The sequence below is a fragment of the Sarcophilus harrisii genome, chromosome 2, assembly GCF_902635505.1.
Source record: "Sarcophilus harrisii chromosome 2, mSarHar1.11, whole genome shotgun sequence".
NCBI lineage: Eukaryota > Metazoa > Chordata > Mammalia > Dasyuromorphia > Dasyuridae > Sarcophilus > Sarcophilus harrisii.
The window spans coordinates 558,577,545-558,595,915 of NC_045427.1; the positions used below are offsets into that span (position 1 = coordinate 558,577,545).

The window sequence follows — 18,371 nt, forward strand, 5'->3', positions numbered from 1 at the left end:
AACCCAAAGGCTCCAGCTTCTGGGATAAGAACTCAGTATTTGACAAAAATTTCTGGGAAAAATGGAAAAATAGTGTGGTAGAAACTTTGCATAAAATAACTATTTGGACATGTATACATATATTGTATTTAACATATACTTTAACATATTTAACATGTATTGGTCTACCTGCCATCTGGGGGAGGGGTCTGGGGGAAAGGAGGGGAAAAATTGGAACAAAAGGTTTTGCAACTGTCAATGCTGAAAAATTACCCATGCATATATCTTGTAAATAAAAAGCTATAATAAAAAATAAATAAATAAAAGAAACTATGCATAGATAGACCAACATCTCACACTCTGTACCAAGATAACATCAAAATGGGTTCATGATTTAGACATAAATGATGATATTATAAGCAAATTTAGGGGGGGAGCAAGGGATAGTTTACATATATCTTTGGAGAAGAGAAAAATTTATGACCAAAGAACTACACACACACACACACACACACACACACACACACACACACACACACACACGTATATAATCTCCCCTGGTTAGAATTTAAAACCTTTGAAAGGAAAGAGGCTGCTTCATTTTGGCTTTTATCTTCTTAATGCTTCATTGAAAGCATATTTTATAGGGCTAGAAAAAATAATAACAAAATTCATCTGGAAGAACAAAAGGTCAAGAATAACAAAGAAATTCATGAATTCCCTTTAGCATACCTAGTATGGATTTTAACTGTGTATGAATTTGACCTAGTTTGCCACCTTTTCTCATTTTTGTTCTCTTTAGTGCCATTTCTGCCTCTTTCAGAAGCACTTAAGAGAAGTACAGTGGTTCCATGGACCTAGGGAGAAAAGAATTTGTTGAAATAGTATGAGCAGGTGTTTTCCAGGGATCCTTTAATCAGTTCTCTTTCTAGTTTAATTCTTGAATGCCTTCACATGGCTTTGCTTAGTGTATATCTTATCAAACTTTTTATAACTGGTATTTTTCTCCATTGATTCTTTCTGCTTTATGAAATGGTACTACTCATAAATGTCCATCCTTCACAAGATTTTAGTGTTCCCTAACGCTGAGTGTATCCCAAGCTTTGTCTTATATTTTCCTCTTCTTTCTTTTCACTCAAGCATGTACACAGTTCCCAGCATGCAGAAAGCACTAAATAAATGCTTGTTGATAGAAATTTATAATGTAACCAAGTGTTGCCTTTGGAATAAAAACATTATTAAGGATAATTATGCCAGGAGATAAGGATAAAGTATGCCAGGAGAAAAGAAGGCCGATTATTTGCTAGTAGTGAAGGATGACAGATGGAAAGCCAGAATGCTCCACTTAGGTGTCCTGAATGTTAGGAGAAAGGAAGGAAAGCCTCTAATATGTGGATAGATCACTTTGGAAAAAATGCATGAGAATCTTAAACATTGAAGCTTTGGACTTTGGAAGTCTGTGGCTTCCAAGCCAGACCCCTTTCCTTCTGCCATTTAGGTAGATAGAATTCTGGGCTTGGAGTCTAGTAATACCTGAGTTCAAATGCAACCTTAGACATTTATAACTATGTTGACTCTGGGTAAGTTGCTTAATTCTCTCTGCTTCAGTTTCCTTAACTGTAAGATAGGGATATATATATATATATAACAGCATCTATGAAGATCAAATAAGATAATATTTGTAAATAACATAACACAGTGCCTGACACAGAATAGGTACTTAATAAATTCTTAATCCCTACTTTCCCTATTTCTTCCCATGCATGGACTTTGGTTTGCATAATGTAATTTCTGTAGTTTTATCTTGATTACCTTGATCAATTCTGGTCTGATGCCATTTTTAAAAATTCTTACCTAGAGGAGCTGTGAGAGAGAGCTGTTTCCTCTCATTGGAATATATATATATATGTGTATGTGTATATATATATATATATATATATATATATATATATATATATATATATATTTTAAGTTTACAAGAGATAATTATTTGTTTTTTAAAATATTTTTACATTTATCATGCACAAGAAAAATCGGGAAGGGAGAAGAAATGAGAAAGAAAAAAACAACAACAAATGACAACAAAAAGGTGAAAATAAGCTATTTTGTGCTCCACTCCACATTCAGTAATCCCCATAATTCTCTCTCTTGATGCAGATGGCTCTCTTTTGATCCTTTTGGTGAATGACTTGATAGTGATATTACTTTGTCAAAAAATATATTTACATTTATAATTTAGTGATTTTATAAATATAATTCCAAATTGCTTTCCTGAATAATTGGGTCATTTTATATTTCTGTCAATGGCACACCAGTATGCTTGTACTCTTACAGCCCCTCTGCCACTTGTCATTTTTTTTTTGTTGTTATATTTATCTATTTGGATGTAAGATGGGACCTGTGCCTTGTTTTAATTTGTATTTCTTTGATTCTTAGTGATTTGAAGCATTTTATCATATGACTTGAATATATAGGTTTCTCTCAGAACTTTGTTTTTATATCCCTTATTTGTTTATTGGGGAATGACTTTTGTTATATATTTGAGTCAGTACCATATATACATACTGTATATGGAAAATATATACTTCCAATACATCTTGTGTATCAGATCTTTATTAGCAAAATTTGCTGCAAAATTTTTTTCCCAAGTTTTCTTTCTGATTTAACTACATTTTATGAATATTTTTTCTTTAATACTTTATATATATGGATTATTATTTTTATTTGGTATTTAAGTTGGAATTTTAAAAAATCAAAATAATGTCAGCTGTATTGATTTTTCATGAAAAAGGTTTAAAAATTTTAATAATCAAAGTTGCCCATTTTATTTGCTGTGCTAGCCTTTATTTCTTGACAATCACAAACTCTTCTGTCAATAGTTGTATAACTTCGTTTCTTTTGCTCCTCTGGGAAAGGAGCAAGATTTATGATAAGATTTTAATTTTAGGCCATATTCATTTGGATTTTATTGTAGAATAGTGTGTGAAATGTTGGACTATATCTAATTTCTGCCAGATTGTTTACCTGTTGTTTTTCTAGTAGTTTTTGTCAAATAGAAAAGCTTCGTGCCAGTAGTTTGGGTCTTTGGATTTATCACACAACACACTAATATTTTTATTTATTTCTCTGTTAAAAAAAAGAACACCTTCCTTTTTTACTTAGTTGCCACCCATGTTTTCCCATGAGATTTATGATTTATGATTTTTTTTGGTCCAACAGTTGAATTGTTTTTTAAAAAGTTACTGTTTGTCTAGTTTACTAGTAGATTTCCTCTTATCTTTTGTTGATGATGTAATGTATATAGATTTCCTCTTATCTTTTGTTGATGATGTAATGTATACACACACATATATATACGTATGTATAAATATATACACACATATGTATATATAATATACAAAATATAAGATTTATATACACACATATGTATATATTTTTTTACCTTTAGGATTGCTCCATTAGAAAATTTTTTATTGTTTCATTGTCATTTTCTTTGATTTGTCTGTTGTTTCTATGGTTTGTTTTTCTGACCCATTGGTTCTTAAGCATTAAATTTTTAGTCTCCAATTAAATGTAATTTTTTCTTTAAAAGCATCTTATTGATTATAATTTTATTATGCTAAAGGGTTTAATATTTTATTTTTCTACATTTGTATTTTTATGCCTGATAGTTTTATGCTGTAGTATATAGGCAATACTATTTAAAGGTGCTATGCCATTTAGTGAGCATAAATTAAGTATATTATTTCATTATCTGTAATAAGCATGAGTTTCATTGTTTGATTCTTTAACCCTATTCCTTTGTCTGGATTATTGCATATATTTTCAGGGATGTGTGTGTGTGTGTGTACATGGATTTGTTTTGTCGATTTTTTTTCTCTTTTTTTTCTTTTAAAAAATATTATTATCTGTGGTAACTTTCTGGAAGGGTCTGGAGAATATAGAAAAAAAATTTAAGCAATGTAAAAAACAATAGTGAAATTTATTTTTAAAGGATAAAATTTTGCTCCAGCCCTTTAATCAGTTTAATCACTAGAATTTATTAAGCACCTGATAAGTTTCAGACACTTTGATAAGCTTAATTTTTTGAATCTTTGTTTTGAGTTTCTTGTATACAGTATATTACTTGAGTTCTGCTTTTTAATTTTTTTGCTAACTTTTTCTGTTTTATAAGTTACTTCATCCTATTTACATTCTTAATTAAGATTATTAATTGCATATTTCTGGAGCAAAGCTAAGATGAATAGAGTAATAGGAAAGAATAATGTTTACACCCTGTCTTCCCCTTCTCCCCAACACTCCTATCTTTCAAACAAATTTAGAAAATGCACCAGACTGAGTTCTGATCAGGAAATTTAAGAATAAATCACAGAAGGTCATTTTTCCATCCCCATTTGCTATATGGAGACAAAGAGATTTGGGAATAAGGTCTGTTAAGAAAAGTATCATGTGGAACACAGTCTAATACAAAGAAAGACTGTGTACCAGGGAAAGAAGAGGTCCCAAATCCAGTGTAGAAAAACCTAAACTTGTACTTGGTTCAGGAACAGGTACTGTCTGGCAACACAGTCATTTACTACTCAGTTCCCAATCATCCATGGATCCAAGAAAGACTGAGAGGTGGCATTCCAGAATGAGGAACAGTAGAGAACTCCAGTGTGTGTACTAAGCAAAGAACAATTCAAAATCTAGCAGCAGAATCACTAGGACACGAATCTCAGACTGAAGAAAAGCCAACTTACAGAGCTTTCCACCTGGCTGATAGTGGCTGAATTCAGCAGCAATCTGTTGGAACTCCAAGCAAGATTCAAATACAAACACAAATCAGAAACTGGCAGCGCTCAATCCAGGGCATTGATTAAACTTTGCTTTATATCAGATAACTTTGGAATATTGAAAGCTTGCCAGGTCCCCAGCCTAAGCTGTTGCTGATATTCTGCAGTAACACAAAACTTAATATTCTGAGAGTAGAAACAGCATTCATCAGCCTAGACATTCTCACCAAACGTGAATAGAGCTTGGCTCTAGAATAAAGTTTGAAGTCAAGAAAATAAAAAAATTAATAAATAAAAAATAATCTCATAATTTAAAACTGTTATGGTAATAGGGATGCCCAAGACACAAATCCAGAAGAGAGTGATAACCCCAAAACATCTAACAAAAAACTCAAAGAAAAATATAGCTTAGCCACAAATCTGATTAGAATTGCAGGAAGAGATAAAAATAGAAGTTTAAAAAAAAGTTCAAATCATTTACAAATAATATTAAATACAAGAATAACTTAGCCAGCAAAACTGAATATAATCCTAATAGACTTTTAATGAAATAAGACTTCAGAGCATTCCATAATAATATCAGATCTGCCCCCCTCAAAAAAAAGCACTCCCAAAAAACCCTTAGAAATAGAAGCACAAGAGTGAGAAAAGAAACAAAAACATAAAAAAAAAAATGAATAATCATAAAAGGTACTATTCAAGAATAGACTTTACATTCTTCATGGGGAATTGAAACATATGTGCCCTGTAAATTCTGTCATCAGCAAGGGTCATAGAAATCAAATTAGACAAAAGTCCTATGAGTGATTCTTTTCTATTTTGTATATCTTATTTTATTATAGTATTTTATTTTTTCCAAATGCATGCAAAAGTAGTTTTCAAGATTGACCTTTGCAAAACCTTATATTACAAATTTTCTCCCTCTCCACCACCCCTGCTTCCCTAAGACAGCAAACAATCTGGTAATAGGTTAAACATATAATTTTTCTAAACATATTTCTATATTCATCATGCTGCATAAGAATAATCAGATCAAAAGTTTTTTAAAAAAATCCTACCCAAACTAACAAGAAAGGTGAAAATACTATGCTTTGATCCACTTGCAATCGCCAAACTTTAATCTCTCTGGATGTGGATGACTCTTTCCATTACAAGTCTATTGGAATTGCTTTGAATCATGTCATTGTTGAAGAGAGACAAGTCCATCACAGTTCATTATCTTTTTTTTAATTAAAACTTTATTTTCAAAACATATACAATGGATTATTTTTCAACATTAACCAACCCTTGGAAAACCTTGTGTTCCAATTTCCCCCTTCTTTCCCTCCACTCCCTCCCATCAATGCAAGTAATCCAATGTATGTTAAGCATGATAAAAATACATGTTAAATCCAATATAATTATCTTGCTGCACAAGAAAAATCAAAACAAACAGAAAAAAATGAGAAAGAAAATAAAATGCAAGCAAACAATAACAAAAAGAGTGAAAATGTTATGTTGTGATCGATACTCATTTCCCACAGTCCTCTCTGTAGGTATAGATGGCTCTCTCTATCACAAGATCATTGGAACTGGTCTGAATCATCTCATTGTTGAAATGAGCCACGTCCACCAGAATTGATCATAATATAATCTTGTTGATGCTGTGCACAATGATCTCCTGGTTCTGCTCATTTCACTTAACATCAGTTCCTGTAAGTGTCTCCAGGCCTCTCTGAAATCATCCTGCTGACAGTTTCTTATGGAACAATAATATTCTATAACATTCTTATGCTATAACTTATTCAGCAATTCCCAACTAATGGGCATTCACTGTTTCCAGTTCCTTGAATGGCTTTTATTCACAAATTCTTACAAATTAACCAATTTTTTTTGATTATCTTAAAAGAAGAATAGAAAGAGAATAAAAGAAAAATTATGTGGGGAGAAGAAAATGGTTGAGGAAAATGATCTCCCATAATTGGGATGCAGAAGTTGAAATCATTATAAACAAGGATCATACTGGGTGGTGGAAAAAAGCTGAGCCTTCTCACTCTAAACTGTTAGGTACAAAAATATATTGCACTCAACAGGGAAACAGGAGGGAGAAATGGGGGGGAAATCAGAGCGGAGAATAAATTAACGTTGGGATTAGTCATATGCAAAACAAATTCTTAAGTATATACAAAAAATATTTAAAGCTACTCCCTTTTTTGATGAAAAAGAGGAAGGAAGAAAGGAGTGTGGTTTCCAGTTGGGAATGGGTAACGTTATGGTGAATAAGTGTGTTGAAATATTATGTTGTAACAATTGATGGAAGATAGTGTCAAGAAAAACTTCAAAAGACTTCTGTGAACTGATGCAGATCTAAATGAGTAGAACCAGAGAATTATTTATATGACAACAATATTGTATTGTAAGCTTCAAAGCTTAATAACCAGTTCCACTTCCAGAGATTCATTAAATATTCCTTTCCTTCCCTCTAAGAAAATGAAAGACTTAGTGTAGAATACAATATCCTTTTTTGGATATAACTAATGTGGAATTTGTTCAACTTAATATGTGTTTGTGACAGGGGTTTTATTTTCCTTTTATTCTCGTTCAGGAGGCAAGGAGGAAAGATATTTTTGCTGATTGGGGGAAAAAAAGTAATTTTTTAAAAATGTATTTCTCTCTGTCCTGTTATCGTGTACTTTTCCCTAACTTCATCTCTCTGCAGGGCAAGTTATTCTTGGTAGTAAACATTCCCTCTCTCCCCTCTTCCCCCCATATTTGTGGAATAATGTATTCCTACAGCTCTCTACCTTTATCATTGTAGTTGCCAAAGTATAGTCTTTTCTGAGGTGCCTTTGTACTTGAACTCTTCCTCTGTGCTGCTTGTAATATTTTTTTTCTTTGATATGAAAGCTTTGGATTTTGGCTAAGTCATTTCTGAGACTTCTCCTTTTGCAGTTCTTTTAGAGGTGATTAGTGAACTCTCTACTTTCATTTTTACTTCTGGTTTTAATTGATATATCCAGTTTTCATTTATGATTTCTCAAATAATGTCATAAAGGCTTAGAGTCATCGTTTTGAGGTAGTCTGATGATTCTTACATTATTTTTCCTTTATCATTTTTTGAGGTTAGTTGTTTATGATAGAAGAAACCTATAATTTTCTTCTCTCTTTAAAATCTCTTGATTTTATGCTTTCCCCCGCCCCCCTTTATTTCAAGTGCTTTTGTAGTTTTGTGATCTAGCCATTTTATTCTAAGCCTCAGCTTGCAGTTATTTTATAGTTATTCTCCTCTGGTTTTTTTCTTGGGTGATTTTTGATCCATAATATTTTTTCTCTAGTATTTTATTTTTCCAATTCCATAAAGTTGTTTTCAGCATTCATTTTGTAAGGTTTTGAGTTGCAGATTTTTTCTCCCTCCTTTCCTTATCTTCCTCTTCCCCAAGACAGCAAACAATCTGTTACAGGTTATTCATGTGTAATCATTTAAAACATATTTCCATATTTGTCTATATAATATTTTTTAAAATAGTATGCAGTGTTTTCTTTTGTTTACTCTTCTTTCTAGCTTTAGGTCTTGATTTGGGACTTAGTAACAGAACCAGGCTCTGCTCTCTCCAACCTTCTTAGATAGATAATCAGATCCTATTTGTTTGTGAACCTTACTTTCCTGAGTTTTTGCTTCTGATTTCCATCTCCCATGGTATATCTGAATTCAGAGGGCTGGGAAGGTTTCTATGTCCCTGACAAAACAGAGTTTGGCTGTTAGCTGGCGCTGATCAGGGTACTGGGTGGTCTTTAGTTCCCCTTGAAGTTTCCTTCATCAGAAAACTAGGTGGTCTATCCCCTCTGAATTCTCCCTGATCAGGAATTTAAGTAGCTTTTGTCTTCTATGGTGCTTACTTATACAAGGCACTGAATGTGTGGTCTTCTGTCTTTCCTGGGTCTTCCTTGATAAGGGTGCAGTTTACTTAATCAGTGATGGATAGTCTTCTGTTTCCCTTTTGGATTTTTCCATTCAGGAATCTGCTGCTTCCATTCTCACCTTGCATCCTGTTTTCTCCTGTTGGGGTGCTGGATGTTCTTCTGTTCCCTACTGAGGTTTCCTGGATTAAGGGACTGGGTATTTTTAAAGATATGATCACACTGCCATGTGTTTACTTAAGCTGACTTCTCTTGCAGGACTCCTCGGGTCCATAGCTGCTGGCTGTGTTTTTATGCCGTCCAAAGCTGAGTGAAGGATGCTTCTCTTTGGATTTCTTAGTCATTGTTTAGGCTGGTTCTCTTTTTATATCATTATTAGAGTAAAAGGTCTCTTATATGACCTATCACATAGTCCTTTTAACCAAAAAAAGTCCTATTCCTATCTTTGGATTGTAGATCCATTAAAGAAAGACAAAAATGGATTTTCTTTTAATCATTTTACCTTCAGTATTTGTTCTCTCTTTAGTGTATTTCACAGAAGAATCTTTACCATGAACCCTTCAGAAGAGTTTGTTTAATACCCTCAAGCTTGATGGGTTCATTAATTTCAAACTGTAGAGAAGACCTTGCTTCAAAATGATTTTTTCCAGCTGCATGCCTAGGAGATTCTCCTTGACCTTCATGGATTTATCTATATTATCTTATTAGATATAGTAAGAATTTGACTTTTTTTCTGAAGGCTTCTTCACATAGAAAGGGCTGAGTCTACTTATGAAGTTTGTGCTTTTTAATATGACATTAGCTGGGGAAACTAGATGGCACCGACCCTGAAGTCAGAAGGACCTGAGTTCAAATTTAACACTTACTAGTTCCAATTGCTTTGCCCCCCCCCCCAAAAAAAAAAAAAAAAAAAGACTTAAGGAAACAAATGCAGCCAGTAGTGAGGCTGGGAGAGGAAGGATGGGGAGAGAGATGTGTCGACACAATTCAGCCTATCTTCAACGTTTATGGGATGAGGTTGTTTTTCATTTCTCTCTGATTCATAGTTACTAGATGTTGGTGACATTGGAAACTTTCAGAAATAATTCTAGGTAAGTGATCCTTCTGCTCCATCTCCTTAGGTGCTAAACTAGGACATACTGAAGTTGGTGACTTGAACCACAACTGGGCCTGGAGGAGAGGGTTTCTGATAGAGAGATGCCCATATCACTGGTATTGGTGGTCTGCTTCTATAGTATTTGGATATATAACTAGTGTTTTTATCTCCTTGGACAGGTATTCACACTCCTTCACTGTCACAAATTTGTGCGGCTTGTTGTGCGGCCAGTTCCAACCAGCTTTGGAATCTCAGGACCTGAGTTCAAATCCCACTCCAATGTTATGAAGTCTTTGTGACTTTGGGCAGAATCTCTCTGGGACTTAATTTTTTCCAGTTTGTGGCATGAGAGAATTTCTAGGTCTAATATTCTTTTTTTTGTGCCTGTGACATCTCTGGAAAGTTCTTGTTATGTGCGATTCATACTCCCTGCCTAGAATTAGATGTCCTCAGCTGCTGCATTATAGTTAGTTGCTTTAGGAGGAAAACAAAAGGGCAGCTTAGCCTTGGACAATTATATCATAGAGCTTTGAGAGCCTTGTATCAAGGACTTAGGCCATGTTGCACTTGTTACAACTTTACTTATGCATTTGGTCTGGAATGAAAACCAATCTTTCTACCATTTATCTCATTGATTAAAAACAGGAAATTTGGGGGCCAAAAAGGCTTTAATAGGTTATCTGCCTACAGACTGAACCATCTTTATTCCATCCTATATAATTGAGACTCATTTCCAGTTTATTTTTTTAAGACCTTGAGATGGGGAAATTTCATAGCATCCCTTGACTACTTCCATTATCTTGCCTGTTTCATTTGCTTATTTTTCCTTTTTCTTTAAAACATGACCTCCTGCTTGAGGCCTAAATACCTTTTTCTTTTTTAGTCTTTTCGTGGAGAGATATAGAATGGCCAGACAGCAGGAAGTCTTGCTTTATCCCCTGGTATTATCCTCTAGTCAGATGAAGCTTAAGCAGTAGAATTGTTGAGAAGGAATAAATGAAGGGTACTCTTGGAGGTCTAGACCAGACTAGCCTCCATTCAGGAAAATAAATAAATCAAATTACTTCATTTTTGCTAGCCTGTTTTGAAAAGAAAGCTTTTTGATTATATTCTAGGTGAAGTTTTATGACTGCACTGAACTATTTCTTTAGGCCCTGCCCTGTGGGTGGTAATCAAATGCAAGTGGATTCCATCTGCCCAGATTTTCTATTTCTATCCAATCAAGTGAAGGCTGGTCTGGCCTAGATGCAGTATTCAGAGAAATAATTCCAGCCTGCAAGCATATAGTGCACTGTCCTCTCCCCTTAACTCTGCCCCATCCTCAATATAGTCATACATCCCTAACCCTCTCCCTTAAAAATTAGTATGCCTTATTACCCCATTGCAATCTTACAATCATTGTACAATTTGAGAAGACTGCTTCTTAAGTAAGTTTGTTTCTTAAGTCTTCGCAGTTAAAAATCATTTTTCTTGGCCAGAGATTAAAGGATTAGGATTAATGTTCTAATACATATTACAAAAATGCTTCTAATTAGTGGTTTCTTGGTACACCTCCCTAACTTTAGTGACTTCTCTCCTCCTGCACAAATTCTAGTCTAAAATCCATCTTGCAAGACCCCGTGGTTTTCAAGTCCCTCTCATATATTTCATTCCTTCTTTCTTCAGAAGTTTTCTTCAAGTATGGCTAAATGTTCTCTGGTGTCTTTTTTAGTTGGAAATGTTCCAGATCTTATTTGGGATGTCTGTCAGACACCAAATACCACCTACTTGCCCCTCATCCCTCATATTTGTTCAGTGTCCCCAAATACCCAGGTGTGTGCTTTCAAAATGGACTTGTCCTTCCAAATTATTAGCTATTTGGGGTAAAAAACAGTAAAGAAAAGCTCTTTCACATGTGATTGGGAGAAATGCCCTTTCAGAGCAACTGAGTTATATGGCCATTTACACCTAGTTGTATCTGCCAGTTAGTAAGCTGGAAGAGTTAATCTATCAGTTCATGAAATTTCCTTTCCATCATGTAAAGGTGGAGAGGGCTTAATTAAGTCATACATAGAGCTGAAGCTGACAGAATCCAAAAAACTTCCTGTCTTCAGTCTTTCATTCTTTTAAGGTATTAATGATAGAACAAACTGAAAAAGAAGGATTTTCTGGAGTTGGGGGACATAACATTTCCTTGTCAGAATTTTCCCCGATTTCAGAAGCATAGCCAACAAGAGTTTGTGGTTTATATTTGTATGTAAAAGAGTTTACATGTGTATAATCACCATGCATCATGTTTATACAAGATATAATTGTTAAATTATATCACGAACACACTTTAACCCATCTCATAGCTGGCAGACTGAACACACACACACACACACACACACACACACCCCTCAAATATTTGTCTTTGGAAGCTGCCTTTGCCCCAAGCACAGTCTGATGCACAAAGCTGCTCAGACCAGTTTTTTTCCTGCATTTTACATCATCATTCCTGTTGTCAACTAATGTCCAATTGAAGGAGTTCCTTAAACTTCAGGCCCTTCAGGATGTTTGCGAGTAGATTTTTTTTTTCTATTTTACTTTTTACTTCTGGGAACTCACAAAAGCATATAAATGTTAACTTGTTGTTAACTTGCTTTATCATATTGTCTAGGAGAGGGGAAACATTAAAGCAAATTCTCTTATTCTTGAGTCATACTAATCATGAGCCTACCAGGAGTATGGTTTTATATTCCATTATAAATGGAATATACTTACTACGTTATAGCTCTCCTTAGGAATTATACAAGATATTGAAGGTCAAAGCCAATTACTAATACTTAGCATTATTGTTTGAAAGCTTATTATATGTAGAGTTCTGTACTAGGTCTAGCTGTAAAAAGAAAAGACAGTCACTGGTTAAAAAAATTTTACTTAAGAGGAAGTAACAGACTTGTGAGCACATAGAAAATTAGTTAATAAAATATAAATTAAGTAAACCAAGTAGCCTGGGGAATATGTTTAAAAAAAGAGAGACATGAGAATATGAATTGGGAATGTTTCTAGGAATGGAATGGGTATATATTAAAGGTAAATAATATTTTAAACTTAAGATATTGGTATAACTAATTAGATTTCTAACGAGGGCTATTCTTGATTCTGGCAAATTTAAAAACAATTTGCTTTTCTTCTTCTTCTAGGTTTACAGGAACAGATGGACCCAGTGGCTTTGGCTTCGAGTTGACATTTCGACTAAAAAGAGAAACAGGAGAGTCAGCTCCACCCACATGGCCAGCAGAATTAATGCAGGGCTTGGCCAGATATGTGTTCCAGTCAGGTATGGGACTATAGGAAGTTGACATCTTGTTTTTCTTTAAGCTAAGAGCCTAGTTGATTTTGGAAATGTAAACACATATATTCATGTCAATTTTGAGTTTCATATTTCTGTTTATTAGTTTAGTTTGAAGTATTATACCGCTCTTCCTATTTCTGGACATTCTTAGGACCGGACTTCACTTTGACCCTAGAAAAAAAGGATTTATAGGGTAACCAGTTTCATTGTTTCAAGCTGCCTAGGATCCATGTTTATTACCTGCCAACCAGGCTTTAGATATGTGAGAAGCTGAAAGCCAAACTGATAGAAAGTTAAGCAGTTTTCTTTTAACCATTCCTGTAGTTAGTTTTTCCTTGCCATTCCTGTTTGTTGGGGTTGCAGCCAAGGATTGTAGCCTTAGTTTCCACCTCAGGGTAGGCTTGAAGGATTTGACTAGGAGAGAAGGAGTTGTTTGGTAAGTGGTTTCATGGTAGGGAACCATGAAAGATTTCAAGTTGGAGTGTGATATCTTTTCTAAAGTTTATTTCCATATTTCATGAAAGTGATAAAGCAAAAATAGATTGGGCCTTGGCCTTCAACATTGTATTTTATACAGTTGATTCACATATTCATAACTTGTAGCTTAGCTGTAGGTTTACTGATCAGGAAAGAAAGACTTTGTACCAGGAGCACTTTTCTTTGGTGTTTATATATATATGAGAGAGAGAGAGTGAGTGTGTGTGTGTGTGTGTGTGTGCGTGCCCGCATGCGTGCTTTTTTATTTATCAGTGTCATTTTTTTTTTAATTTTAATCTTAAATATCAAAGGAGAAAAGAAAAAAATTGCCTTGTACACAGCAGAACATGAAGAAGATTCATTAAAAACAATAAACTTCCATTTTAAAGAAACCTATGTAAATACTACATATTGTTTTCAAAGTTACTCAGCTTTTCTTTCCTTCCTTGTTGGTTTTCTTTTGTTGTCTGCTAAACACTTTTTATGTTATTTTCCCCCTCCCTTTTTCTTTTCCCACCTTAAAGAAGGCTATAATTAAGCATGGATATTTATACATATACATTGATATCTATAAACATAATATATATATATACACATATACATACATTTACTAATATACATATATGTAAAACTATGTTTATTTTCATCTGTCATCTTTTTCTGAAGGTACTTAGCACTTCCTTCAGAGGTTCAAGTCTTTCCATCATTATCACTTTTTGGAAAAGATATTCCTTCCCTCCCTATATCAAACCTTTCCTTATAACAAGAAAAATAGTCAAGTAAAAACTTCTGGTACTGTGTCCACATTTGACAGTTCATTTAATGTTCTACCCTCATAGGCATCTGCCTTTCTTGTTGGATATGTGCTTCATTATCTGTCCTTTAAGATCATTGTTGCTTTCTCAGTTACTTAGAATTCAGCTTTCTCCTAGTAACCACTTAAAACAAATTTTCTCTTTAGTTATCAAGTTAACTTTAATAAACAAAATTAAATATTTTATTCTATGAAGAACAAAAAAAAAGTATTGTACATAAAACAATGAACTTCTATTACATATACTTTCATAGCTTATATTTAACATGATAACAAAATTACTGGGCTTCTTTTCTGAAATTTTATTGTTTTCTTCGGTGTATTTTGTGTTTTATTGATGTTCTCCTTTTTTCCCCCATCTCATTACCTACTGTCTTACTCCACCTTCCAGCAGAAATTCTTTCATTATATACATACATACCTATACATTTGTATGTATAGGTATATAGTCAAGCAAAACAATTGAGTTACATCCTCAATAGCTGACAGTACTTCTCATTCTGTATGTCTTGTATGTCACCTCTCTTCCAAAAAGTGGATAACATGCAAATATAAATTGTTGTTGTTGTTGTTGGTTGTTGTTTTTATTTTCACTTTGCATTAATTCATTGAAAAGCTAAGCAGGTTATTTTTATCCATCATATTCATTATTTTTAACAATTCCATAATATTCCAGTTCCACAGTTTGTTCTCCATTCTTTATTTGATAAACACCTACCCTACTTTATTTCTGATGAAAAACTGTTTCTATAAATATCTTTGTATATATTGGCTCTTTCTTTCTTTCTTTGATCTTTTTAGAATATGTGTCAGTGGTGGTATTTCTGGATCAAAGGGCATACATAGTCTAGTGATTTGAGTGGGGGAGGAGAGGGTTAAAGTTCCACATTGCTTTCTAGAATGCTTGGAAGAATTCACAGCTCCATCAAAGGATCATAGATAAGATCTAGTCCAAATTTCTTTGAGACTCAAATTCTAATTGATGAGCATTTACTGTATGTTGCTGAAATCCAGACTTAACTGCATTACTGTTCTTTGATCATTTTCATGCTATTCCTTGTTCATCTTTCCTTACTCTCCTATGCTAGCTCTGAAATTGGTGATCAAATCAACACTACCAAAAACATCATCTATTCCTCCTTTATATATTTCGTTTTTCCCTATTAGATTGAAAGGTTCTTGGTGGCAGGGATTGGTTTCATCGCTTATATTTCTTTTCCCAGAATTTAGCATAGTGTTTGGTTTAAAGTAAGCTCTTAATACAGGCCTCCATTTCATTCCAGCTCTTTCATTTTACAGATACAAGAGCAGCTGGATTATTATGCTTTTTCCACTGGGCCACCTAGCCAAAGTGGTGCTTCAATTCAAACTATACTATACAAACTTCAACAGCAACCCCTGTATGATAATTCCGTAGCCTGTTTCCATTCTAAGAGTTAGTCGTATTTAATGTATAGTTACAAAGCAATGAAATTGATTCCATGAGATATATAGGAAAATGAAAATCATTGTGTCAAGTAACAATCTGGAAGATTTCTGGTAAGTGGTAGAACACAGAATTATAGACATAGAGTTTTTAAAATATTCAGAGCCCAGCTTTTGATTAGCTAGTGAAGTGATCCAAAGTAAAAGGGAAAGCTGACTTCCTAAATTTGCTGGACACTCTGTGATCCCTGAAGCTTTGTTCCTTTTGGTCTTCATTAGACTCCTCAACTGTCCTGAGGGGTATTCTTCCCTTGGCCTCGTCTGCCCCACTATCAAATCTTCATGGTTAAGGAGCTTATATCACCAAACCATTTGTTGAAAAATAGAAATTTCTGATGTGATGTAAGGGGGAAAAACATTGGACTAGGAGTCAGAATATTTGGTGAATCCTAGTTTTCACTAACGTAATTTTAGGCAAATCACTAAGCATCTCTGATTCTCTTTCATCGATCAAAATGGACTTAATGAATATTTTAGTAAAGATAGGATTCTTCCTTTTTACAATCTTTGGGGTGCATGCTTTACAGAAGAGTTCCTGGGTCAAATGGTATGGGCACTTTATTTTTCTTTTTAACTTTTTTTTCAATCCACATGCATTTATTGTCCCTTTTCCACCATTGAAAAAAAAGAAGAAAAAGCAATACCTTTGTAACAATTATACAAGATCAAGCAAAACAAATGTTTATTACATTGGCTCTATCTAAAAATGTTTGTCTTCCTGAAAGAGTCTATCACTTCTCTGTCAGAAGGTGATGAGATGTTTTTTGATCCTCTTCAATAATTTGTTGGTTACTTGAACAGAGTTCTTAAGTCTTTCAAAATTATTTTTCTTAAAAATGTGTTGCTAGAAATTGTTCTGCTTACTTCATTCTGTATCACTTCAGATAAGTTTTCTGAGGTTTCTTTGAAAACTTTTCTTTTATTATTTCTTGTCACTCAGAAATATTCCATTATATTCATAAACCATAGTTTGCCCAACAATTCCTGAACTGATGGATTCCACTCTCCCCTTCCCCCCTTTTTGGCTTTCACTTCCTTAACCATTACAAAAAGAACTGATATAAATATGTTTGTACATATGGGCCTTTTCTCTCTTTGGTGGGTAAGTCTAGTAATTATAGTGGAGTCACAGGGTGTGGTGCCTTTGTGAACATGATTCTAAACTAATACTAAATAGTTTTGATGTTTATTGCATTGAGCTATAATTTAGGGGCATCTAGATGATGCAATAGATAAGAGTGCTGGGCCTAGAGGAAAACTCATCTTCCTGAGTTCAGATATGGACTCATACATTAAACTGTGTGACCCTGACTTGTCCAGGCTTTTGCCTTGGTTTCTTCACCTGGAGAAGGAAATGATAAACCATTTCAGTATCTTTGCCAAGAAAATACTAAATGGTATTAGGAAGAGTTGGATATGATTGAAAACATTTCAACTACCAAAATTTGAAGTGTGCAAGTTCAGTTCCTCCTTTATTCATTCTTTTTTTTAAAAAAAAATTTTTTTTCCTTGAGATTCTGGGACCTTTTTTTTCCTTCAATGGAATTTTGTTACTATTTTGTTTAACTTTGTGTAGTACCTGTTTGATAGTTTGATTAGTGTGGCAGTAAATCTGTAAATTAATTTAGGACATAGACCAACCATGAGTAATGAATATTTTTCTAATTAAATACATTCTTTGTTCTTCTCTAATTATATCTCTTCATTGTGCCTTGATATTACTCATTTTATAGATAACTGTAATTGGACTTTTCCTTTCTAGTTCCCCTGGATTTGTTGTTTCTATTTTTTTTTTCTGTATTTGTTTTGTATCCTGATATTTATTGAAGCTATTAATTGTATCGTTTAGTTTCTTTATTATTTTTCTAAATAAACAATCATGTCATCAGCAATTAAGGATAATTTTGTCTCTTCTTTGCATGTACTAATGTATCCTTAATGTTTTTTCTTAACCTTATTGATAACTGACATTGCAATTATTCCCAGAACTATAGCAAATAATACTGGGAAAATAGAATATGCTTGGCTTTACTCCTATATTAATTGGAATAGCTTCTTAGTTTTCAGCATTTATTTTTATAAGATTTGTGTTCAGATTTTCTCTCTTACCCTCCTTTGCCTCCCCAAGACTGCAAGCAATTTGATATAGGTTATCCATGTACAATACTTTAAAACTTATTTCCATATTTATTATGTTGTGCAAGAAAAATCAGAACAAAAATCAGGGGGAAAACCATGAGAAAATAGAAGTGTGTAAGTTCAGATTCTTCTGGAATCAGTCTGCTTATAGAACAGTAATATTCCATTATATTCATATACCATAACTTATTCAGTCATTCCTCAATTGATGGGCATCCTCTCAAATTCCAGTTCTTTGCCACTAAAAAAAAAAAAAAAAAAAAAAAAGCTGCCACAAAGATTTTTGCACGTTGGGTCCTTTTCCTTATTTTATGATCTCTTTGGGATACAGATCCAATGCTTAATTTGGTTTTATATATATACTTTATATCATATTTAAAAAGTCCGTTTGTG

The 18,371-nt window shown here is 33.7% G+C and overlaps 1 protein-coding gene across 2 annotated transcripts in view; it reads left to right on the plus strand.

The window, feature by feature from the left end:
• The window catches only part of SUFU (SUFU negative regulator of hedgehog signaling), a 159,493-nt gene that overhangs the window by 49,478 nt on the left and 91,644 nt on the right, over positions 1-18,371 (plus strand). For both annotated transcript variants that reach the window (XM_031955761.1, XM_023496204.2), the window contains exon 3: positions 12,912-13,048. In XM_031955761.1, the coding sequence (XP_031811621.1) occupies positions 12,912-13,048 (137 nt within the window). The remainder of the gene's footprint in view (positions 1-12,911; positions 13,049-18,371) is intronic.